The 24,969-nt window shown below is 53.0% G+C and overlaps 1 protein-coding gene across 3 annotated transcripts in view; it reads left to right on the plus strand.

Annotated features, from left to right (window-relative positions):
• The first annotated feature begins 1,300 nt into the window (after window positions 1-1,300).
• The window catches only part of ATXN7L1 (ataxin 7 like 1), a 100,504-nt gene continuing 76,835 nt past the window's right edge, over window positions 1,301-24,969 (plus strand). For all 3 annotated transcript variants that reach the window (XM_038741454.1, XM_038741455.1, XM_038741456.1), the window contains exons 1-2: window positions 1,301-1,567; window positions 2,862-2,930. In XM_038741454.1, coding sequence (XP_038597382.1) covers window positions 1,372-1,567; window positions 2,862-2,930 — 265 coding nt within the window. In that variant the 5' untranslated portion in view covers window positions 1,301-1,371. The remainder of the gene's footprint in view (window positions 1,568-2,861; window positions 2,931-24,969) is intronic.

Raw genomic sequence — 24,969 nt, forward strand, 5'->3', positions numbered from 1 at the left:
CGCGGAGCGGCGCGGGCACCTCCTCTGTCTGTCTCTCTGCCGCCCCTAGCGGCCGCGGGCCCTCCCTCCTCTTCCGCGCTCGGCCCCGCTCTTCCCCGCAGGCCCCGCCCCTCCCTGCAGGCCCGCCCCTCATCCCTCCGCGCATGCTCAGAGGAGCAGCGAGGGCGCTTCCTCCGTCTGTCTCTCTGCCGCCCCTAGCGGCCGCGGGCCCTCCCTCCTCTTCCGCGCTCGGCCCCGCCCCTCCACTCAGGCCCCGCCCCCCCATCCCTCCGCGCACGCTCAGAGGAAGGGCGAGGACGCCTCTCTCTTTGCCTCCCCTAGCGGCCGCGGGCCCTCCCTCCTCTTCCGCGCTCGGCCCCGCCCCTCATCCCTCCGCGCATGCTCCGAGGAGCGGCGAGGGCGCCTCCTCCGTCTGTCTCTCTGCCGCCCCTAGCGGCCGCGGGCCCTCCCACCTCTTCCGCGCTCGGCCCCGCTCTTCCCCGCAGGCCCCGCCCCCCAGCCCCTCGTCCCTCCGCGCATGCTCCGCGGAGCGGCGAGGGCGGCTCCTCCCTCTGTCGCCCCTCCCGCCCAACCCCGCCCCTCCCCGCAGGCCCCGCCCCTCGTCCTTCCGCGCATGCTCAGAGGAGCGGCGAGGGCGCTTCCTCCGTCCGTCGCTCCGCCGCCCCTAGCGGGCGCGGGCCCTCCCTCCTCTTCCGCGCTCGGCCCCGCCCCTCCGCCTTAGGCCCCGCCCTTCACCCCTCCGCGCACGCTCGGAGGAACGGCGAGGACGCCTCTCTCTCTGCCGCCCCTGGCGGCCGCGGGCCCTCCCTCCTCTTCCGCGCTCGGCCCCGCCCCTCGTCCCTCCGCGCATGCTCCGAGGAGCGGCGAGGGCGCTTCCTCCGTCCGTCGCTCCGCCGCCCCTGGCGGGCGCGGGCCCTCCCTCCTCTTCCGCGCTCGGCCCCGCCCCTCCGCCTCAGGCCCCGCCCCCTCAGCCCTCCGCGCACGCTCGGAGGAACGGCGAGGACGCCTCTCTCTCTCTCTGCCGCCCCTGGCGGCCGCGGGCCCTCCGCCGCCCCCTTCCGCGCTCGGCCCCGCCCCTCCCCGGGCCCCCGCGCATGCGCCCGCCCGCCCGCCCTCCGCGCGCCGGTGCCGCCCCTGGCGGCGGGGGTCGGCGGGGGGCGGCGCCTCGGCGGGGGTCCGTGGGTCGTTCCCCGCCCCCTGGCGGCCGTCCCCGCCCCCGCGCCCCGGTCCCCGCCCCTCCGGCCCTCCTCCCTCCGGTCCTCCTCCGGCCCTCCTCCGGTGCTCCCCGCCGCCCGCCGTGCCGCGGTGTGCCGTGTCCGGTGCCGTCCCCTCCCCTCCCGCCGGAGCCCTCAATGTCGGAACGTCCCGAAGATGACGTCGGAGCGTCGTCGAGCCCCGTGTCTGTCGCCCAACGCCGCCGCCGCCGCCGCCGCCGCCGCCGCCGGCAAGAGGCACCAAGAAGGAAGAGCAATGGCGACACCGGATCGCAAAGTGCCCAGTCCGGAGGCCTTCCTGGGCAAGCCCTGGGCCTCCTGGATCGACGCCGCCAAACTACACGGCTCCGACAGTAAGACACCCCCCTCCCCCACCACCGGACTCACCGGGAAAAACCGGCTCCCCAAAGGTGGACCCTCAATCGATCGATCAATCAATCAGTCCGATTCATCGTACTTCCCGAGCACCGTACTGAGCGCTCGGGAAGTCCGAGTCGGCAACACCTAGGGACGGTCCCTACCCGACAGCGGGCTCACAGTCTAGAAGGGGGAGACAGACAAACAGACAACAACACCCTGCCCCTCAGCGGGGCCCGGCCTGGAAAAGCTGGCACCGTCCGTTTTAATCAACCGATCAATCCGTCAATCGTATTTATTGAGCGCCTACTGGGTGCTGAGCACCGTACTAAGCGCTGGGGAAGTCCAAGTTGGCAACACCTAGAGGCGGTCCCTACCCGACAGCGGGCTCACAGGCTAGAAGGGGAGGACGGACAACAACACCCTGCCCCCCATCAAGGCCTGGCCTGGAAAATCAATCAATCAATCGTATTTATTGAGCGCCTACTGGGTGCCGAGCACCGTACTAAGCGCTGGGGAAGTCCAAGTTGGCAACACATAGAGACGGTTACTACCCGACAGTGGGCTCACAGTCTAGAAGGGGAGGACGGACAACAACACCCTGCCCCCCATCAGGGCCCGGCCTGGAAAAGCTGGCACGGTCCGTTTTAATCAACCAATCAATCCATCAATCGTATTTATTGAGCGCTTATAGTGTGCAGAGCACCGTACTAAGCACTGGGGAAGTCCAAGTTGGCAACACATAGAGGCGGTCCCTACCCGACAGCGGGCTCACAGTCTAGAAGGGGAGGACGGACAACAACACCCTGCCCCCCATCAGGGCCCGGCCTGGAAAAGCTGGCACGGTCCGTTTTAATCAACCAATCAATCCGTCAATCGTATTTATTGAGCGCCTACTGGGTGCCGAGCACCGTACTAAGCGCTGGGGAAGTCCAAGTTGGCAACGTCTAGAGACGGTCCCTACCCGACAGCGGGCTCACAGTCTAGAAGGGGGAGACAGACAACAACATCATCATCATCAATCGTATTTATTGAGCGCTTACTATGGGCAGAGCACTGTACTAAGCGCTTGGGAAGTACAAATTGGCAACATATAGAGACGGTCCCTACCCAACAGTCTAAAAGGGGGACCCTGCCCCCCATCAGGGCCCGGCCCGGAAAAGCTGGCACGGTCCATTTTCAGCATCCCACCCCCTCTATCCCTTGCTGCCCCCCTGTTGCCAAATCAACACCCCCCTCTTGACTTCTTTTCTCCCCCCCCCCTTCCCTCTTTTCGCTTCCCAAACGCAGATGTGGATGTGGACGAGGCCGCAAAAGAGGGCGGAAAAAGCAGGGAGGTGATGAGGCTTAATAAAGAAGGTAAGTGGGGAAAGCGGCCCGTCCGAGGCTGGACGGGGCACCCGACGGGACGCCCGTTGCGGTGCCAGGGGGACTGAGGCGCGTCCCGTCCGGCCCGCCCCGCGGACGGGCGCTCGGAGGTCACTTCCGTCGAAGCGTAGACCCGACGCCGAAGGAGAAGACGAAGGGGAGAAGAGAGGCTGGGCTACAAAGTTTCACGCCGCTCCGGGCCTAGTCCGGCCCGGACTCCTCCGTTACGGGGTCAGCCGTCGTCCGCGGGCGAGGTGGCCCCCCAAACTGGGGTCCCCGGGTGTGCCACAGAGTTTGGTCTCCGGGCGGATCGGCCTCGCAAAAGTCCATAGTGACTTTGGCGAAAACTGCTCGCGGTTGGCGCCGTCGCGTCCCTCACCCGGCCATCTGTGCCCCTTTTCTCCCCTGGAAGCGGTTGAACGTGGCAAGGATCAAACAGGGCCTGCTCGGCTTGATCTAAAGCTCGCCGCCGGCGGGGAACGTGCCCGCTGATTCGGGCGCGACAAACTCTCCCAAGCGCGGGGAGCGTCCGAGAAATTCCCGTCGGTCGATTCGCGTTGAGTCGCGGATCGGGCCGTGGCCGGGAGCGTCCGTCCGCCCCGACTCCGGGCGAGGTTTCCCGGCCGGAGCCGTGAGGGAGGCGGCCCCGAGCTCTTAGTGCAGTGCTCTGCTCACAGAAAGCGCCCGATTAAACGCGATCGATCGGTTGATCGATCGAGGGCGTCCCGATGCTGGCCGTGGGATTCCTGCCCGATCGCATCCCGAGCCCGATTGCGGGCCATAATGATCACGGTGGCGTTTATTAAGCGCCGACTGTGTAGCGAGCGCTGGGGCGGAGACCCGATCGTCAGGTCGCACACGGTCCCTGTCCCACGAGCTTTAGGAGGAAGAACCCGCGGTTCATCCCTGTTGCCCAGATGAGGAAACCGAAGCCCCGAGAAGTTGGGTGACCTGCCCGGGGTCACGCGGCGGGCAAGTGGCGGAGCCGAGATTAGGCCTTCCCGGGCACGGGCTCTCTGCCCTCGGCCGCGCCGCTTCCCTATAGCCGAGGCCCAGGCGTCCACCGTGAGCCCGTCGGACGAATAGGTCGGTCCATGGGAGAGCGAGGGTGTGGTCTGATGGATATGTTTGGGCCGGGGAAAGGGCTCTGGTCAAGGCAGGTCACGGCCCCTGTCCGGTGCAAGCCCCGTAGATTCCTGAAAACCCCGACTGCAGGAAGGCCGCCCCCGCGGAGGGGCCCATGAGGAAAATGCTATCCGACCGGCACGGCCTGTCGAGCCTGGGAGATCGGGCGGACGACCGATCCCGGCTCCGTCGCCTCTGTCCACCTCCCGGGGCCCGGCGGCGGAGCCGGGAAGGTGGCGGGGGCAACGTGGGTGAGGGGAAAAACGACGCCGACGGCCGGGGGTTCAGGCCCGTGCCAGCGGGAGCGTTCGGGAGGAAATCCCATTTTGAAGATTTCGTTTCCAGGAACCCTACTGTTGCGTCAGCATGGGAATCTAAAGGTTGGGAGGGGGCACCAGGAAGACTCTGGCTTCCGTTGGCGGACCGTGGGCCCGTCCCTCGCGTGGTCGGGGATCGTGGGCCCGTCCCTCCCGTGCTGGGGGATTGTGGGCCCGTCACTTGTTCTGTTGACGGATTGTCAGCCCTCCCTTCACGTGGGAGCAGATTGTGGGCCCGTTCCTTGCTCGTTGGCAAACTGTCGGCCTGTCCCTGGTGCGTTGGCAGATCGTGGACCGGCGGAGTGCGGGTCTGACCCCCCTGCCCCACCGCTGGCCGGTGGATTGTGGGGCCATCCCTTGTGCTTTGGCGGGTTGCGGGCCCGTCCCTCGCTCGCTGGTAGTCTGTGGACTGAAGGATTGTAGGCCGATCTCTCGCTTGCTGGTGGATTGTGAACGTGTCCCTCGTGGACTGAAGGATCGTGGGCCCGTCTCTCGTGCTCTGGCAGATTGCGAACCCGTCCTTTGCGCGTTGGCTGATTGTGGGTCCATCCCTCTCACGCAGGCAGATTGTGGGCCCGTCCTTCGCATACGGGTAGATTTTGGGCCCATCCTTGGCATGCTGGCGGAATGTGAGCGTGTCTCTCGCACGCTGGTGGACCTGGGCCCATCCCTTGCACGCCGGCAGATTTTGGGCCCGTCTCTCACACGTCGGCGCGTCATAGGCCCGTCCCTCATGCGCTGGCAGATCGCGGGCCCTTTCCTCGCCCGTGGGTGGACTGTGGGCCCGCCCCTTGCCCGTTGGAGGATTGTGAGCCTGTCCCTGACCCGTTGGCAGATTTTGAGCCCGTTCCTCGCTCGTTGGTGGATATTGGGCCCGTTTCTTGCTCGTTGTCGGCTTGCGAGCCCGTTCTTCGCTCGTTGGCAGATCGTGGACCCGTCCCTTGTGCGTTGGTGGATCGTGAACCCCGGCCCTCAGGCGTGGTCAGATTGTGGGCCCGGCCCTTGCTCTCTGACACTTCCATGGGCTAGGCATCTCATTTTCAGACCACCTTTAATGTCTTTAAAAATAAACAGACTCCGTGATCTGGCCACCCGCAACGGAGACGTTTCCAAGGGAGATTACAGCCCGGGGACGGAGGGTCTTTTCCAAGTTACGCCTTGGAGGGCTCGGAGCCGGGGTCATCGATTCCGATCGAAAGTGGGGAAACCCAAGACCCGCTTAACGAGGAATGCTCCTTCTCGGACACCCGTTGCTCTAAAAGACGTTGAGTCTGGATGAAAACTAGGAAACAGGGCTTTTCCAGAAAAGCACTAATGCTGTAGATACGAGATAACTGGATCGGACACAGTCCCTGTCCACGTTTGGGGCTCCAGTTCTAAGCAGGAGGGAGAGCAGGGATTGAATGCCCATTTTACAGATGAGGAAATCGGGGCACAGAGAAGTTAAGTGACTTGCCCAGGGTACTAATGGGTACTAACGGTACTAATGGGTACCGTTCATACATTCGGCCATATTTATTGAGCCCTTAGTGTAGTGCAGAGCACTGTACTAAGCGCTTGGGAGAGTACACTATTACAACAACAAGCAGACACATTCCCTACCCACCGCAAGTTCACAGTCCAGAGGGGTATCGCTGTGGAAGCTCTTCCATCATCATCATCAATCGTATTTATTGAGCGCTTACTGTGTGCAGAGCACTGTACTAAGCGCTTGGGAAGTACAGATTGGCAACATATAGAGACAGTCCCTACCCAACAGTGGGCTCACAGGCTAAAAGAAACCATACTGCTTTTACGTGACTATCCGTAAATTATCTATATCGATTTCTGTCTCGCGTGCCGTGGTCAGGGAACAAGTCTCCCAACTCTGTTGCACTGTGCTTTTCCAAGCGCTTAGTACAGTGCTCTGCCCACACTAAGCACTCAGTAAATGCCGTCGATCGCGGAGGTGTGTTGATTCGGCTCCCAGTCACGTGGGCCGATATTAGGGGTATCCGTTCTCGGGTGTCACCTACGGGCTGTTTCAGTCGCTCAGATAAGTTGCAGAAAGTCTCTGATTTTGCAGTCCTCGAGTAATAATAATAATAATAATAATAATAATAATAATGATGGCATTTGTTAAGCGCTTACTATGTGCAAAGCACTGTTCTAAGCGCTGGAGTAAGAATCGTGGTATTTGTTAAGCACTTTCTGTGTACTAATAGCTGCTGTAGATACGAGATAACCGGATCGGACACAGTCCCTGCCCACGTTTGGGGCCCCAGTTCTAAGCAGGAGGGAGAACAGGGATCGAATGCCCATTTTACAGATGAGGAAATCGGGGCACAGAGAAGTTAAGTGACTTGCCCAGGGAAAAGCAGCATGGCCTAGTGAATCGAGCCCGGGCTGGGTTTTCTAATCCTGGCTCCGTCACTTGTCTGCTGTGTGACCTTGGGCAAGTCACGGCACTTCTCTGAGCCTCAGTTCCGTCATCCGTAAAATGGGGATTCGGACTGTGAGCCCCACATGGGAGACATGGGCTGGAGATTAGCCGTGATGGTGACGCCCCTTCTAGACTGTGAGCCCACTGTTGGGTCGGGACCGTCGCTATATGTTGCCAACTTGGACTTCCCAAGCGCTTAGTACAGTGCTCTGCACCCAGTAAGCGCTCAATAAATACGATTGATTGATTGATTGAAGGCCCTGGTCTAATGTGAACGGTTTCGCTCTTTGGTCCGGACCAGTTTCTTGTAGACGGACATCCTCGAAGAGAATGGAGGCTCCAACGTTGATGGGCCCAATTCTGCTAGAACAAAACTTAGAAAAGCATATATATACCTGTATACACCTGTATATATGTATATATGGTTGTACATATTTATTACTCTGTTTATTTATTTATTTATTTATTTTACTTGTACATTTCTATCCTATTTATTTTATTTTGTTGGTATGTTTGGTTCTGTTCTCTGTCTCCCCCTTTTAGACTGTGAGCCCACTGTTGGGTAGGGACTGTCTCTATGTGTTGCCAATTTGTACTTCCCAAGCGCTTAGTACAGTGCTCTGCACATAGTAAGCGCTCAATAAATACGATTGATTGATTGATTGATTGATTGATTGTCTCCCCCCTTTAGACTGTGAGCCCACTGTTGGGTAGGGACTGTCTCTATATGTTGCCAACTTGTACTTCCCAAGCGCTTAGTCCAGTGCTCTGCACACAGTAAGCGCTCAATAAATACGATTGATGATGATGATGATGATGATGTGCAAAGCACTGTTCTAAGCGCTGGGGGAGATACAGGGTGATCAGGTTGTCCCATGTGGGGCTCACAGTCTTAATCCCCATTTTACAGCCGAGGGAACTGAGGCACAGTGAAGTGACTTGCCCAAATTCACCCAGCTGACAATTGCCGGAGCCGGGATTTGAACCCATGACCTCTGACTCCAAAGCCCGGGCTCTTTCCACTGAGCCACGCTGCTTCTCTGGGGAAGCGTAGCGAAAGGAGCACGGACCTGAAAGTCGGAAGACCTGGGTTCTAATCCTGGCTCCGCCTCCTGTCTGCTCTGTGACCTTGGGCAAGTGGTTTAACTTCTCTGTACCTCAGTTTCCTCATGTGCAAGATGGGGATTCAGTCAATACCTGTTCGCGCCCCCCACTTCGACTGTGAGCCCCATGTGGGACCCGATGACCCTGTGTCTAATACAGTGCTTGGCACGTAGTAAGCGTTTAAGAAATGCCACTGTTATTATTAGGAGATGTAAAAACAGTGATATTGGAATTCGTATTGGAAAACGACTGCCGTGGGAATGTCATCCAACCACCCCGTCTCCGTAAAATCCCCCTGAATCAATCGTTTATTAGAAAACCGTTTTCCCACGACCTGAGGTGATTCAAGAACATAATTCCCCCCTCCGGCCCCGATTGAGGGCTCCATTGTGGCCTAGTGGATACAACACGGGTCTGGGAGTTGGGGAGGACCTGGGTTCTAATCCCAGCTCCTCCAGTTAATAACTGCGGTATTTGTTAATAATAATCATCATAATAATGGTATTTGTTAAGCACTTACCATGTGCCAAGCACTGTTCTAAACGCTGGGATAGATACAAGGTTATGAGTTTGTCCCACATGGGGCTCACAGTCTTAATCCCCATTTTACAGATGAGATAACTGAGGCACAGAAAAGTCAAGTGCCTGGCCCAGAGTCACCCAGCTGATAAGTGGCAGAGTCGGGATTAGAACCCACGACCTCTGACTCCCGAGCCCGGGCTCTTTCCACTAAACCAAGCGCTTACTACGTGCCAGGCACTGTACTGAGCTCTGGGGTGGATCATCATCATCATCAATCGTATTTATTGAGCGCTTACTATGTGCAGAGCACTGTACTAAGCGCTTGGGAAGTACAAATTGGCAACGTATAGAGATGGTCCCTACCCAACAGTGGGCTCACAGTCTGAAAGGGGGAGACAGAGAACAAAACCAAACATACTAACAAAATAAGCAGAATAGATATGTACAAATAAAATAAATAAGTAAATAGAGTAAAAAAAAAAAAATACGAGCAGTCAGGTTGGACGCAGTCCGCTCGTCTGCTGTTCATCCTCGGGCAAGCCGCTTCTCTGTGCCTCGGTTACCTCATCTGTAAAATGAGCATTCGGTACCTGCCCTCCCTCCTTAGACCGTGAGCCCGGCGTAGGACCTGATTAATTGGATCTACCCCAGCGCTTAGAACAGTGCTTGGCACATAGTAGGTGCTTAACAAATACCACAGTTGTGATTATCTCCTTGCCTTTGAGATGACTCGCTTTCTTTGGCCCACCGTAGTTTCTGAGGGGCTTTAAGACCCGAAGCGGGATGCTCCCTCCCTCCATCCGCTTTCAGAAAGTCAGAGGGAGTCGCGCCCCTTGTCAGGGTACCGAGTGTCCAAGACCGGGAGACTGGAAGCTCATCGTGGGCAGAGAACGCGTCTGCCGACTCTGTCGTATTGTGCTCTCCCGAGCTCTTCATACCAGTAAGTCAGTCAATCATATTTCTTCAATTCAGTCATATTTATTATTAATAATAATAATAATAATGACATTTATTAAGCGCTTACTATGTGCAAAGCACTGTTCTAAGCGCTGGGGAGGTTACAAGGTGATCAGGTTGTCCCACGGGGGGCTCACGGTTTTAATCCCCATTTTACAGATGAGGTAACTGACGCCCAGAGAAGTGAAGTAACTTGCCCAAGGTCAGAGCCGGGATTTGAACCCATGACCTCTGATTCCAAAGCCCGGGCTGTTTCCACTGAGCCGCGCTGCTTCTCTGTTGAGCCCTCACCATAGGCAAAGCACTGTAGTAAGCACTTGGGAGAGTACACTACAACAATAAACAGACGTAGTCCCTGCCCATAATGAGCTTATGAGGGAGGGAGAGCCAGACATTAATATAAATCAATCAATCAATCGTATTTATTGAGCGCTTACTATGTGCAGAGCACTGTACTAAGCGCTTGGGAAGTTGGCAACATATAGAGACAGCCCCTACCCAACAGTGGGCTCACAGTCTAAAAGGGGGAGACAGAGAACCAAACCAAACATACTAACAAAATAAAATATATAGAATAGATATGTACAATTAAAATAAATAAATAAATAGAGTAATAAAGATGTACAGACATATATACAGGTGCTGTGGGGAAGGAAAGGAGTTAAGATGCGGATGGAGAGGGGGATGAGGGGGAGAGGAAGGAAGGGGATCAGTCTGGGAAGGCCTTCTGGAGGAGGTGAGCTGTCAGTAGGGCCTTGAGATTATGCAGATAAATGCAGATTGCAGATATTATAATAATAATAATAATGGCATTTATTAAAGCACTTATTATGTGCAAAGCACTGTTCTAAGCTCTGGGGAGGTTACAAGGTGATCAGGTTGTCCCACGTGGGGCTCACCCAGTCTTCATCCCCATTTTATAGATGAGGCACAGAGAAGTTAAGTGACTTGCCCAAAGTCACACAGCTGACAGTTGGAGGAGCCGGGATAAGTGCATAAGTGCTGGGAGAGGGGATGAATAAAGAGAACAAGTCAGGGCGCTGCCGAGGGGAGCGGGAGAAGAGGAAAGGACGGATTCCTCACGGAAGGCCTCTTGGAGGAGATGGGTCTTCGATAAGGGTTTGAAGTCGGGGAGAGTCATTGTCTGTCAGATTTGAGGAGGGAGGGCGATCCATCATCATCGTCATCAATCGTATTTATTGAGCGCTTACTATGTGCAGAGCACTGTACTAAGCGCTTGGGAAGTACAAATTGGCAACATATAGGCCAGAGGCAAGACGGGGGCCAGGGGTCGGAGGCGGGACAGGCGAGATGGAGGTACGGTAAGAAGGTTGGCATCAGAGGAGCGAAGCGTGAAAGCTGGGCTGGAGTAGGAGCGTAGCGAGCTGAGGTTGGAGGGTTCAAGGAGATTGAGCGCTTACTGTGTGCAGAGGACGCGGGAAAGTACAATCCAACAATAAAAGACACATCCGCTGCCCACAAGGAGCTTACAGTCCAGAGGGGGAGACAGACGCTACTGTGCTCTGCACACTGTAAGTGCTTGGTAAACACCATGGATGGGGATAATAATAATAATGATGATGGCATTTATTAAGTGCTTACTATGTGCAAAGCACTGTTCTAAGCGCTTGGGTGGTTACAAGGTGATCAGGTTGTCGCACGGGGGGCTCACAGTCTTAATCCCCATTTGACAGATGAGGTGACTGAGGCCCAGAGAAGTGAAGTGACTTGCCCAAAGTCACCCAGCTGACAAGTGGCGGAGCCGGGATTGGAACCCATGACCTCTGGCTCCAAAGCCCGGGCTCTTTCCACGGAGCCACGCTGCTTCTCCATGATTCCCCCGTAGGGTGGGGGGCTTTTCCCAGATAGGTCGGAGGTCCCCCCTGCAGCCATTCCGCAGGACCTGGGATTCCTCGAAGAACCAGATGCTTTTAATCGGCGTTGTGGTGAAGATCGTTTGATGTGATAGAATATTCCTTGTATAGATCCATTCATCACTATTAGCCTTTTTATTACCCTGGCTCGTGTCCAATGAATGGTAAATTTATCGGTAATCTCCGGGATGGAGCGGCAGGCCATCCCCCTACCTCCCGTCCAAGCACCCCTCCCGCCTCCAGCCGGGGAGAACGTCAGGCGATGCGAAGGGTCACCTCATTCATTCATTCAGTCGTATTTATTGAGCACTTACCGTGTGCAGGGCACTGTACTAAGCGCTTGGGAGAGTACAATACAACAATAAACAGGCACATTCCCTGCCCACAGTCTAGAGGGGGAGACGGACATTAGATATCTCAAACGCTTAGTTGTGCTCTGCACAGAATAAGTGCTCAATAAATACGATTGAACGGATGAATAGAAATAACAGATTTGTACATAAGCGTTACGGGGCCGTGAGGGGAGATTGAATAAAGGGAGCAAGTCGGGGCGATGCAGAAGGGAGTGGTAGAAGAGGAAAGGAGGGCTTAGGGAAGGCCTCTTGGAGGAGATGGGCCTTCAGTAAGGCTTGGAAGTGGGAGAGAGTCGTTGTCTGTCGGATGTGAGGAGGGAAGGCTTTCCAGGGCAGAGGCAGGACGTGGGCCAGGCGAGATAGACGAGATCGAGGTACACTGAGAATAATAATAATAGTTGTGTTATTTGTTAAGCGCTTACTATGTGCCAAGCACTGTTCTAAGTGCTGGGCTAAATGCAGGGTAATCAGGTTGTCCCACGTGGGGCTTACACTTTTTTAATCCCCATTTTACAGGTGAGGGATCCGAGGCCCAGAGAAATTAAGTGACTTGCCCGAGGTCACACAGCAGACAAGTGGCGGAGCCGGGATTAGAACCCACACCCTCTGACCCTCAAGCCCGGGCTCTTGCCACTAAGCCACACTGCTTCTCTAAAGGTTGGTATTGGAGGAGCGAAGTGCCTTAGGGCGGCTTTTCCAGAAAGATCCCGGCTTGAACGAAGCCCATGTGGATTTGGCTTTTGTCAGTTTCACTCCGTGACTAGGGAGCGAGCTCTGTTCTGGGGTTCGGCGGCGGGGGAAAGGGAGGCAATCCCCCCACCAGCCCCCTTTCCACGAGGCAGGGGGTCTCCCCTGCCCCCAGACCCACCCATTAAGGTCAGGGATATCCGCCTCCCACCCCTCGGCTTTGTGGGGTGTCCACCGGGCCCGTTTCACCAGCCGCTAAAGTTGGGTTTCGTTTCTGACAAAGGTCGAAGCGGAATTCCCGGCCGGCGTTCGGAAGTAGCCGGGGAAGGTTGGCGGCAGGTGGGCTGTGATAAGCTCCAGGTGAATGATTTTCTGACCAGGTTGGGGGAGGAGGAGGGAGATTGAGGAGGGGAGGGGGGCCTTGGCTTGCAGACAGTCCCCCCGGCATGGAAAGTTACCGCTTCCCTGGGTTCGGCCGGTGACTTCAGGAACCTCCGTTTCCTTCTTTTTTATTTTATTTGTTAAGCACTTACTATGTGCCCAGCACTGCACCAAGCCCTGGGGTAAGATCAGCAGATTGGGACACAGTCCCTGTGCCACACGGGGCTCTCAGTCTTCATCCCCATTTTAAAGATGAGGGAACTGAGATATAGGGTCAGTCACTCAAACTTATTGAGCTCGTACTGTGTGCAGAGCACGCTACTACACACTCAGGAGAGAACAATCATTTTTCTACCAAAACGTTCAGGACATGTTACCCCCCTCCTCAGAAAACTCCAGTGGTTGTCCATCCAGCTCCGTAACGAAAGCTCCTCACCTTCTGCTTTCAAGCCTCAACCTCACCTATCTCGCCTGCCTGTGGCGGGGAGCTCCCTCCCTCCCTCCTCAAATCTGCCAAACAATGGCTCTCCCCCCCTTCAAAGCCTTATTGAAGGCCCGTCTCCTCCAAGAGGCCTTCCCAGACTTTTCCTCATCTCCCACTCCCTTCTGCGTCTGTCCCGACTTGCCCCCTTTACTCTTCCCCCTTTCCCAGCCCCACAGCACTCATGTACGTATTTGTCATTTTATTCGTCTGTATCGATGTCTGCCTCCCACCCTCATTCATTCATCCATTCAGTCGTATTTATTGAGTGCTTACTGTGTGCAGAGCACTGTACTAAGCGCTTGGGAAGTACAAGTTGGCAACGTATAGAGACAGTCCCTACCCAACAGTGGGCTCACAGTCTAGAAGATAAGGTCGTTGTGGTCAGAGAATGTCTGGGTTGACTGTTGTAATAATAATAATAATAATGGCATCTGTTAAGCGCTTACTATGTGCAAAGCACTGTTCTCAGGGCTGGGGGGATACAAGGTGATCGAGTTGTCCCATGTGAGGCTCACAGTCTTAATCCCCGTTTTACAGATGAGGGAACTGAGGCTCAGAGTAGTTAAGTGACTTGCCCGAGATCACACAGGAGACGTGTGGCGGAGCCGGGATTAGAACCCGTGACCTCCGACTCCCAAGCCCGCGCTCTTTCCACTGGGCCACGCTGCTTCCTTTTTCAAGTGCTTGGTACAGTGCTCTGCACACAGTAAGCGCTCAGTAAATACAATTGAGTGAATAAATGAATCGGACAGACCGATTCCCTGCCCACAACGAGATGTGAAGTGACTTGTCCAAGGTCACACAGCAGACGAGTGGTGGAGCCGGGTTCAGAACCCAGCTCCTTCCAAGTCCCAGGCCCGGGCTCTATCCATTAGGCCACACTACTTCTCTCGTTTTTGGGAGTCCCGGCAGGGCCGGTGGAGGTGAGGGAGAGGGGAGAGACGTTATCTACGAAAGCGTTATCCACCGCTGTGGACTGTAAGCTCGTTGTTGGCAGGGAATGTGTCCATTTATTGTTGTGTTGTACTCTCCAAAGCGCTTAGTACAGTGCTGTGCGTGCAGTAAGCACTCAAGAAATGCGACTGAATGAATGAATGATGTCCGGCAGGAGTACCTTGGGTCTGAATAATAATAATAATAATAATAATAATGGCATTTATTAAGCGTTTACTATGTTCTAAGCACTGGGGATGTTTCAAGGAGATCAGGTTGTCCCACGGGGGGGCTCACAGTCTTAATCCCCATTTTACAGATGAGGGAACTGAGGCCCAGAGAAGTGAAGCGACTTGCCCAAAGTCACACAGCTGACAGTTGGCAGAGCTGGGATTCGAACCCATGACCCCCGACTCGAAAACCCGGGCTCTTTCCACCGAGCCACGCTGAATGACCCGAGTTGGATGGCGGTGAGATTTGGGAGCCTGAAACCCCGGGGAAGCGTCCCTGGAAGGAACCCATCGAAGAACAGGTGTGGGTTGGGGAGAGACGGGAGATGTAGAGAAAGCTACGGGCCGCCAAGGAAGCACCCTCCGGCAAACTTAATAATAGTGTTAACAATAATAATAGTAGTAAACAATAATAGTAGTATTAATAATAATTGTGGTGTTAAGCGTTAACTACATGCCAGGCACTGTACTAAGTAATGTGGGTGGGGGGGAATACAGGCAAAATTGGGTTGGACACAGTCCCTGTCCCAAATCGGGTTCTTAGTCTTCCTCCCCATTTTACAGACGAGGTAATTGAGGCACAAAGTGAAGTGACTTGCCTCAGGTCACACAGCAGACAAGTGGCCGCTCCCTTCTCTTGGCTGATGGAGGCTCGGAGAGAGGGCGTCCATGGAGAAGAAGCAGCGTGGCCCACTGGATAGAAAACGGGGCTGGGAGTCGGAGGACCTGGGTTCTAATCCCGGCTCGCCTCTTGTCTGCCGCGTGACTTTGGGCAAGCCATTTCATTGTCCTGGGCCTCAGTGACCTCATCTGCAAAATGGGGATTAAGACTGCCAGCCCCGTGTGGGACAGGGCCTGTGTCCAACCTGATTATCTTGAATCTACTCCAGCGCTTAGTACAGTGCCTGGTACTTAAATACCATAAAAAAAAGATCGAAATGATTTTAATCTCCTCTCCCGCCTGCCTCTTCCCCCATTTCTCACAGGTGGCAGGTGGAGCACCCCGTCTGTCTGCTATAGCTGTGGTAGGAATGCTATTTGTTGAGCACCTAATCAGCACTGTAATCAGCGCTTGGGAAGTACAACAGAAACACAAGGCAAATTCCGTCTTGGGCAGGGTTTTTGGTGTAAGATTTCCCAGGTAGTAGTAATTTTGGTGTTGGTTAAACACTTGCTCTGTGCCAGGCACTGTTCTAAGCACTGCGGAAGATTCAAGATCATTAGGTCAATAAATAGCGTGGATCGATTGGTCGATTGAGTGCCACAGCCTTAGTCCTGAAACCTGGACATAATAATGGTAATAATAATGGCAGTAGTAATAGTGGTACTTGTTAAGTGCTTACTGTGTGCTAAGCACCGGGGTAGATACGTTTTAATCATATTGGACACAGTCCCTGTCCCACGTGGGGCTCAGAGTCTTCGTCCCCATTTGACGGATGAGGCAACTTGAGGCCCAGAGAAGTGAAGCGACTTGCCCAAGGTCACCCAGCGGACGAGGGGCGGAGGCAGGGTTGGAACCCAGGTCCTTCTGACTCCCAGGCTGGGCTCTAGCCACTAGGCCACACTGCTTCTTTGCCAGTTGGTCTCTCGTGGGGGCCCAGTGCCCCCCCCCCCATACCACTTATTGATCGATTGATTTGGATGCTTTTGGCGCCGTGGGTCAGGCGACTGACCCCTGAGCCACCGGGATGACCGTATCTGTTCCCAACCCCTGATGGGGTCCTCCGCTTCGTCTTCTCTTACCCCACTCGGGGCCCTGAGCCCGGTGCGTCCCGTGGCGATGGCAGAGTCGAGGTGTGCCCGGCCCGCCCACCCGCCCGCCCGTGGGAGGAGGTCCCCCGCGGAAGCCCGGCAGATTCCTAGCGGCGGGGTTCAATCAATCAATCAATCATTCAATCGTATTTATTGAGCGCTTACCGTGTGCGGAGCACTGCACTAAGCGCTTGGGAAGTACAAGTCGGCAACATATAGAGACGGTCCCTACCCAACAGTGGGCTCACAGTCTAGAAGACTATTTAGAGAGTTATAGTGGCTCAGTGGAAAGAGCACGGGCTTTGGAGTCAGAGGTCATGTCAGCTGTGTGACTTGGGGCAAGTCACTTCACTTCTCTGGGCCTCAGTTACCTTGTCTGTAAAATGGGGATGAAGACTGTGAGCCCCCCATAGGTCAACCTGATCACCTTGTAACCTCCCCAGCGCTTAGAACAGTGCTTTGCATAGAGTAAGTGCTTAATAAATGCCATCATTATTATTTTTATTATTATTATTGCCCCAGGCCTCCACCTCGCAGCCTCAGGGAGGGAACTCACCGGTCACTGACCACCTTCCGCCTCAGTTGGTCCCCGTGTCCGCCACTTGGCCTTGTCCCCCTCCCGCGGGGTACGGCTGCCCATCAGGGAGACTGAGGCCCGGGGCCCGCTTCCTGTGAGGGATTCGAGGGTTACTCTGCTGCTTTCGGGTCTGCAGAAGCAGTGTGGCCTAAGGGGTAGAGCCCAGGCCTTGGAGTTAGAAGGTCAATCAATCAATCAATCGTATTTATTGAGCGCTTACTGTGTGCAAAGCACTGTACTAAGCACTTGGGAATTACAAGTCGGCAACATATAGAGACGGTCCCTACCCAACAGTGGGCTCACAGTCTAGAAGGGGGAGACAGAGAACAAAACAAAACTTATTAACAAAATAAAATAAATAGAATAGATATGTACAAGTAAAATAAATAAATAGAGTAATAAATACGTACATGCATATGTACATACATACAGGTGCTGTGGGGAAGGGAAGGAGGTAAGGCGGGGGGGATGGAGAGGGTCATGGGTTCTAATCCCAGCTCTGCCACTTGTCTGCCGTATGGCCTTGAGAAAGCCACTTCACTTCTCTAGGCCTCAGTTACCTCATCCAGAAAATGGGGATAGAGACTGTGAGCACCATGTGGGACAGGGACTGTGTCCAACCCGATTTGCTTGTATCCACTCCAGTGCTTAGTACAGAGCCTGGCACATAGGAAGTGCTTAACAAATACCATCATTATTTGTGGAAAGAATACAGGCCTGGGAGTCAAAAGGATCTTGGTTCTAATCCCGGTTCTGCCTCTTGTCTGCTGTGTGACTATGGGCAAGTCGCTTCACTTCTCTGTGCCTCATTTCCCTTATCTGCAAAATGGAGATTGAGTCTGTGAGCCTTATGTGGGACAGGGACTGTGTTCAATCCGATTTGCTTGTGTCCACCCCAGTGCTTAGTACAGTACCTGGCACACAGTAAGCGCTTAACAAATGCCATCATTCTTATTATTTGGGAAGCACCGATTAAGTTTCTACCCTGCCTCGGAGAGTTTGAAGCCAATTTTCCAATGCATCGTGCAGACAGCCCTGCCAGCTCAGGAGATCAGAGGCTTGTGACTTCTGTTCTAGTTGCGTGTGGGAGTGGAGGCTGGCATGTGCCCGGCCAGAGGGAGCCTACTCTAGCCACCCCGGACAACTGCTGATATTTATTTGGTGCCCCTTGGGTGCCAGGCAATGGACCAAGCCTTTAGGAAAGTCCAGCAGAAGTAGAACTTAGGTTCCCTAATAGTAGTAACTGTAAAAATAATAATAATTATGGTACTTGTTAAGCGCTTACTATGTGCCAAGCACTGTTCTAAGCCTTGGGGTAGATACAAATTAGGTTGGACCCAGTCCCTGTCCCACATGGGGCTCACAGTCTTAATCCCCATTTGACAGATGGGGGAACTGAGGCCCAGAGAAGTGAAGTGACTTGCTCAAAGTCTCCCAGCAGACAAGTGGCGGAGTCGGGATTAGAACCCATGACCTCTGACTCCCAAGCCCGGGCGCTTTCCACTGAGCCACGCTGCGTCTCTGCTTCTCTAACAAATTTGTAGCATTTGTTAAGGAACAGCACAACTAGGGGCAACCTTTTTGTGTGCCCAAGGTAGCCAGGGCTGTGGGTCCCACATTTGCCTGTTTGGCCACATACGCATTCATAGGTGAACGAAATAATAATAATGATGATAATCAATCAATCGTATTTATTGAGCGCTTAGTGTGTGCAGAGCACTATACTAAGCACTTGGGAAGTACAAGTTGGCAACATATAGGGACAGTCCCTACCCAACAGTGGGCTCACAGTCTAAAAGATAACAATAATAAAATTATTATATTATAATATCATATTATATATCATATAATATTATATTATTATACTCATTATAATTATTATAGAATAAAAGATAATAGTGTTTGTTAAGCACTTACTATGTGCCAAGCACTGTTCTAAGCAGTGGGGTAGATTGTAAGCTCATTGTGGGCAGAAATGTGTCTGTTATATCTCTGTGTATACTCTCCCAAGTTTTCAGTACAAGAAACGCCCAATAAGTATGACTGAATGATTGATTGGGTATTTAATCTCCCTTTGATAGATAGGAAGACCGAGGCCCAGAGAAGTGAAGTGACTCTCCCGAGGTCACACAGCAGGAAAAGACAAAACTGGGGTTAGAAGTCTCCCAATTCTGTGCTCTGCCCCCAGGTTTATGCTGTTTGCCCTTCCCCTCATCATCATCATCATCAATCGTATTTACTGAGCGCTTACTGTGTGCAGAGCACTGTACTAAGCGCTTGGGAAGTACAAATTGGCAACATATAGAGACAGTCCCTACCCAACAGTGGGCTCCCAGTCTAAAAGGGGGAGACAGAGAACAAAACCAAACATACTAACAAAATAAAATAAATAGAATAGATATGTACAAGTAAAATAAATAAATAAATAAATAAATAGAGTAATAAATATGCACAAACATATATACCCTCATCTCGTTTCATCTCTTTCTCTTTGTTTACTGTCTTGCATGTAATAATAATGATGGTATTTGTTAAGCTCTTAGCGTGTGTCAAGCACTGTTCTAATCGTGTAAAACAGGTAGGAAGGAAGGAGAGAGAGAGGGAGAAAGAGAAATTGCACATAGCGTATTATTTTCCAAGGTGAAATGTGTCCATGCTGTGGGTGGAGCTGATTGTAGGACTGCCCTGTGACTGACGCTCCTTTCCACAGCATTTTTTTTTGCTGTTCTGTTTTTGTGTTTATGGTATTTAGGCGCTTACTAGGAGCCAGGCACTGTACTAAGCGCTGGAGTAGTTACAAGCTAATCAGGTTGGACGCGTCTCTGTCCCACGAGGGGCTCACAGTCTTAGTCCCCATTTTACGGATGAAGGAACTGAGACCCAGACATTAAATTAAATTAATTAAATTAAATTGAGAAGCAGCGTGGCTCAGTGGAAAGAGCCCGGGCTTTGGAGTCAGCGGTCATGGGTTCGAATGCCGACTCTGCCACGTGTCTGCTGTGTGACCTTGGGCAAGTCACTTAACTTCTCTGAGCTTCAGTTCCCTCATCTGTAAAATGGGGATTGACTGTGAGCCCCATGTGGGACAAGCTGATCACCTTGTATCCCCCCCAGCGCTTAGAACAGTGCTTTGCACATAGTAAGCGCTTAACAAATGCCATTATTATTATTATTATTCTCTGTGCCTCAGTTACCTCATCTGTAAAATGGGGATGAAGACTGTGAGCCCCCCGTGGGACAACCTGATCACCTTGTATCTCCCCAGCGCTTAGAACAGTGCTTTGCACGTAGTAAGTGCTTAATAAACGTCATTATTATTATTATTAAATAACAGGGGAAACCACAGAGTGTAAGGTTATTTTTGTAAGTGAGAAGCAGCGTGGCCTAGTGGATAAAGCACAGACTTGGGAGTCAGAAGGTCCTGGGTTCTAATGCCGGCTCCATCACTCATTTGATGGGTAGCCTCGGGCAAGTCGCTTCGCTTCTCTGTGCCTCAGTTACCTCATCTGTAAAATGGAATGCAAGACTGTGAGCCCCATGTGGGACAGGGACTGTGTCCCACCTGTCTCTACCCCAGCGTTTAGTACAGTGCCTGGCACATAGTAAGTGCTTAAAAAATACCACAGGAAAAAAAAAGGGCGGTGGGGGTGGAGTGAGAATCAAAATGCTGAAGTCGTACAGACTGAAGGGTATAGGTGACACAGAAGGGAGGGTGAATAATAATAATAATAATGGTATTTGTAAAGCGATTACTATGTGCCAGGCACTTACTGAGCTCTGGGGGAGAGGTTATTTGGGGAAGGCTTCCTGGAGGAGCTGGGATTTTAGGACCTAGCTGGGGAGATAGACATGAAACTCAATTTTAGATAGTGCTTTGAGCGTCGCTTCTGTGAATAGCTGTACACTCTACTGTAATGTCCGCCGTCCGTATTTATTTTAAGGTCCGTTTCCCCGTGTCGACTGTAAGCTTGTGAGCAGGGAACGTGTCAAGCAACTGATGTAATAATTGTGGTATTGTTAAGCGCTTACTGGGTGCCAGGCACTGTACTGAACTCTGGGGTGAATACAAGCAAACCGAGTTGGACATTCATTCTTTCAATCGTATTTATTGAGCGCTTACTATGTGCAGAGCGCTGTACTAAGCGCTTGGACACAGTCCCTGTCCCGTGTAGGGCTCGTAGTCTCGATCCCTATTTTACAGATGAGGGAACTGAGGCCTGGAGAAGTGAAGCGACTTGCCCAAGGTCACACAGCAGACAAGTGGCAGAGCCCGGATTAGAACCTAAGACCTTCTGATTTCCAGGCCCAAGCTCTATCCACTACGCCATGCTGCTTCTCATGTATTATACTCTCCCTAGGGCTTAGTCAGTCCATCATATTTATTGAGTGCTTACTGTGTGCACAGCACTGTACTAAGCGCTTGGCAAGAGTACAATATGTCAATATAACAGACACATTTTCTGCCCACAGTGAGCTTACAGCCTAGGGCAAATACCACTGATTGATTGTTAGATCAATCAGCTGTATTTATTGAGCGCTTACTATGTGCTGAGCTCCGTACTAAGCTCTTGGGAGAGAGGACAGTATGATAATATAGCAGACACATTCCCTGCCCTCAACCAGCTTGATGGGTAGAGGAAATGCCAGAGTGTAAAGTTGGGTATGTAAATGCCTGGAGGGCTGGAGGGCACAAATCATTACCGGCATTCATGCAATCGTATTGAGCGCTTACTGTGTGCAGAGCACTGTACTAAGCTCTTTGGAGAATACAGTCTATCAATGAACAGACACATTCCTTGCCCACAGCGAGCTGGGGAATATGTCTGCTAATTTTATAGCTATAATTCTGTATAGCTTGTAATTCTATTTATTCTGACAGTTTTGACACCCGTCTACATGTTTTGTTTTGTTGTCTGTCTCCCCCTTCTAGACCGAGTCTGTTGTTGTGTAGGGACCGTCTCTATACGTTGCCGACTTGTACTTCCCCGGCGCTTAGTACAGTGCTGTGCACACAGGAAGCGCTCAGTAAATACGATTGAATGAATGAATGAATTCTATTGTACTCTCCCAAGCGCTTTTCACACAGTACAGTGCTTTAAGGGGAAGCAGCATGGTCTAGTGGATAGAGAAGCAGAGTGGCTCAATTGAAAGAGCACGGGCTTTGGAGTCAGAGGTCCTGGGTTCAAACCCCGGCTCCGCCAATTGTCAGCTGTGTGACTTTGGGCAAGTCACTTCGCTTCTCTGGGCCTCAGTTCCCTCATCTGTCGAATGGGGATTAAGACTGTGAGCCCCCCGTGGGACAACCTGATCACCTTGTAACCTCCCCAGCGCTTAGAACAGTGCTTTGCACATAGTAAGCGCTTAACAAATGCCATTATTATTATAGAGTATGGGCTTGGGAGTCAGGAGGGCATGGGTTCTAATCCCCACTCTGCCACTTGTCTGCTGTATGACCTTGGGCAAGTCACCTCGCTTCTCCGGGCCTCAGTTACCCCGTCTGTAACATGGGGATTCAGACTGTGAGCCCCATGGGGGACATGGACTGTGTCCACCCCGATATGCTGGCATCCAACCCAGCGCTTAGAGCAGTGCATGACACATAGTAAGCGCTTATATCTAGATTGCAAACTCATTATGGGCAGGGACTGGATCTGTTTATTGTGTTGTACTCTCTTAAGCGCTTAGTACAGTGCTCTGCATGCAGCAAGCATTCAATAAATATGATTGACTGCATATAGTAATAATAATTATGGGATTTATAAAGTGCTTATTATGTGCCAGGCACTGTACTAAAGTGCTGGGCAGTGTATTAAATGCTTACTCAATAAATGCCGTTGATCGATTGATTGGAAATAGGTTGGAGAGGTGAGAGAAGAAGCTCGGCAGGCTTTCTCCAGCAGCCACAGGGCCCTTTCGGGGGTAGGCGGGGGTGTTCCCGAGGTCTCGCCTTTCCCTCTGGTGGGAGCTTGGCGACTCTCCAAGCGAGCGGTGTGGATGGGATCTTCTCCTCTGCCACCCGCCGGACCACTGCCCTTCTCCTCTGCCCTCCGGTGACCTGCCTGCCGTACCAGGGGGCATCGGCTTCCTAACCATCCAGCCCGAAGCCCGGCCCGAGTGAAAGGCTCCGTGCCGACATAACCTTTCCTTTTTGGGAGAAGGTGTTAGAAACATGGTTGCCTGGCAACCCTGGGGCATCGGGATTCAGTGAATTTTGGTTCGTTTTTCTCCTTTTCCCTTGTTAACATCTTCTAGCCCGTGGTTCGTTCTCCCGCTTCGCCCCAAGAGTGCCAGGGTGGGCGGCGGGCCGGGGGGTCCCACCCACCCGATCCGCCACCCATCCGACCCGCCACTCGGGAGAAGGCTTCTTCTTGCGGGCAGGGAACCGGGGGTGGACCAGAAGGTGTCCGAAGTCCGGTTGGCGCTGTCCCCAGGACAGAGGAAGGGAAGGAAATCTCTCTTGGGACCCTGGGGCCGTCCGATTCATGAAATCATATCTATCGAGCGCTTACTGTGTGCAGAGCACTGTAGTAAGTGCTTGGGAGGACACAGTATAGCAATAAATAGACATATTCCCTGCCCACAACAAGCTTACAGTCTAGAGGGGTGTGATCGGCTCAGGGCCCCGGCCCATCCCTGTCATTCTTTTAGACTGTGAGCCCACTGTTGGGTAGGGACCGTCTCTATATGTTGCCAACTTGTACTTCCCAAGCGCTTAGTACAGTGCTGTGCACACAGTAAGCGCTCAATAAATACGATTGATTGATTCTTTCAGTCATATTTATTGAGCGCCAACTGTGTGCTGAACACTGTACTAAGCCCTTGGAAAGTACAGTACAGCAATAAAGAGAGACAATCCCTGCCCACAACAGGCTCACAGTCTAGACGGGGTGAGACAGACGTCAATACAAGTAAACAGGCATTAATATAAATAAAAAGAAGTATAGATATATACATAAGTGCTGTGAGGCGGGTAGAGGCGGGAAGAGCAAAGAGAGTGAGTCAGAAGGGAGGGGGAGCTGAGGAAAAGGGGGCTTAGCCTGGGAAGGCCTCTTAGAGGAGATGAGCCTTCAGTGGGGCTTTGAAGGGGGGAATAGTGATTGTCTGGAGGGTTTGAGGAGGTGGGTGTTTCTGGCCAGAGGACTTTAAGTGCTTAGTACGGTGGTTTGCATACTAAGCACTCAATAAATAAGATTGAATGAATGACCTTGGGGGTCCTGACTTTCTGCCCTCCTTGGGGGGCAGGGCCGGGGACATCTTTTAGACTGTGAGCCCACTGTTGGGTAGGGACTGTCTCTATATGTTGCCAATGTGTACTTCCCAAGCGCTTAGTACAGTGCTCTGCACATAGTAAGCGCTCAATAAATACGATTGATGATGATGATGATGATGATGATCTGGAAGACAGGTCAGACCGATCTTCCATGTCCCTGGCTATTCTGTCTGTGTCGGGAGTTGGGGGTCTCCCCCGACCACGGGTGGCATACAGATCTGGGCTGTGCCCAGGCTTCAGTAACAACGGGTCCTTATTATTATGGTATTTGTTAAGTGCTTACTATCTTACAGGCACTGTACTGAGCACTGGGGTAGATACAAGCAAATCGGGTTGGACACAGTCCCTGTCCAATGTGGGGCTCCCAGTTTCAATCCCCATTTTATAGGTGAGGTAACTGAGGCCCAGAGAAGTGAAGTGACTTCTCACCCAGTGACTTCTTCCCTACTACTAGAGAAGCAGGGTGGCTCAGTGGAAAGAGCCCGGGCTTTAGAGTCAGAGGTCGTGGGTTCAAATCCCGCTCCGCCACTTGTCAGCTGGGTGACTTTGGGCAAGTCACTTCACCTCTCTGTGCCTCAGTTCCCTCATCTGTAAAATGGGGATTAAGACTGTGAGCCCCACGTGGGACAACCTGATCGCCTTGTATCCCCCCAGCGCTTAGAACAGTGCTTTGCACATAGTAAGTGCTTAACAAATGCCATCATTATTATAATTATTGCTTGTGGGTGGCCCGGGGGCCTCCCTCCCCTCCTCGCTCTCTCGGCTCCCATCACTGGCCATGGCCCCGGCCCCCGCCCAAGGTTTGGGTGCGGAGGAGGAGGAGGCCTAAGGGGCCGCTCAAATCCGATGTGTGGGTTATCCGTGAATGGCATAATGGATAGAGCATGGGCCTGGAAGCCAGAAGGTCATGGGTTCTAATCCTGCCTCCGCCACCTGTCTGCTTTGTGACCTTGGGCAAATCTCTGTGTCTCAGTTACCTCATCTGTAAAATGGGGATTAAGACTGTCAGCCCCACGTGGGACAGGGACTGTGTCCAGTGTGA

The sequence above is a fragment of the Tachyglossus aculeatus genome (genome assembly GCF_015852505.1).
Source record: "Tachyglossus aculeatus isolate mTacAcu1 chromosome 12 unlocalized genomic scaffold, mTacAcu1.pri SUPER_6_unloc_1, whole genome shotgun sequence".
NCBI lineage: Eukaryota > Metazoa > Chordata > Mammalia > Monotremata > Tachyglossidae > Tachyglossus > Tachyglossus aculeatus.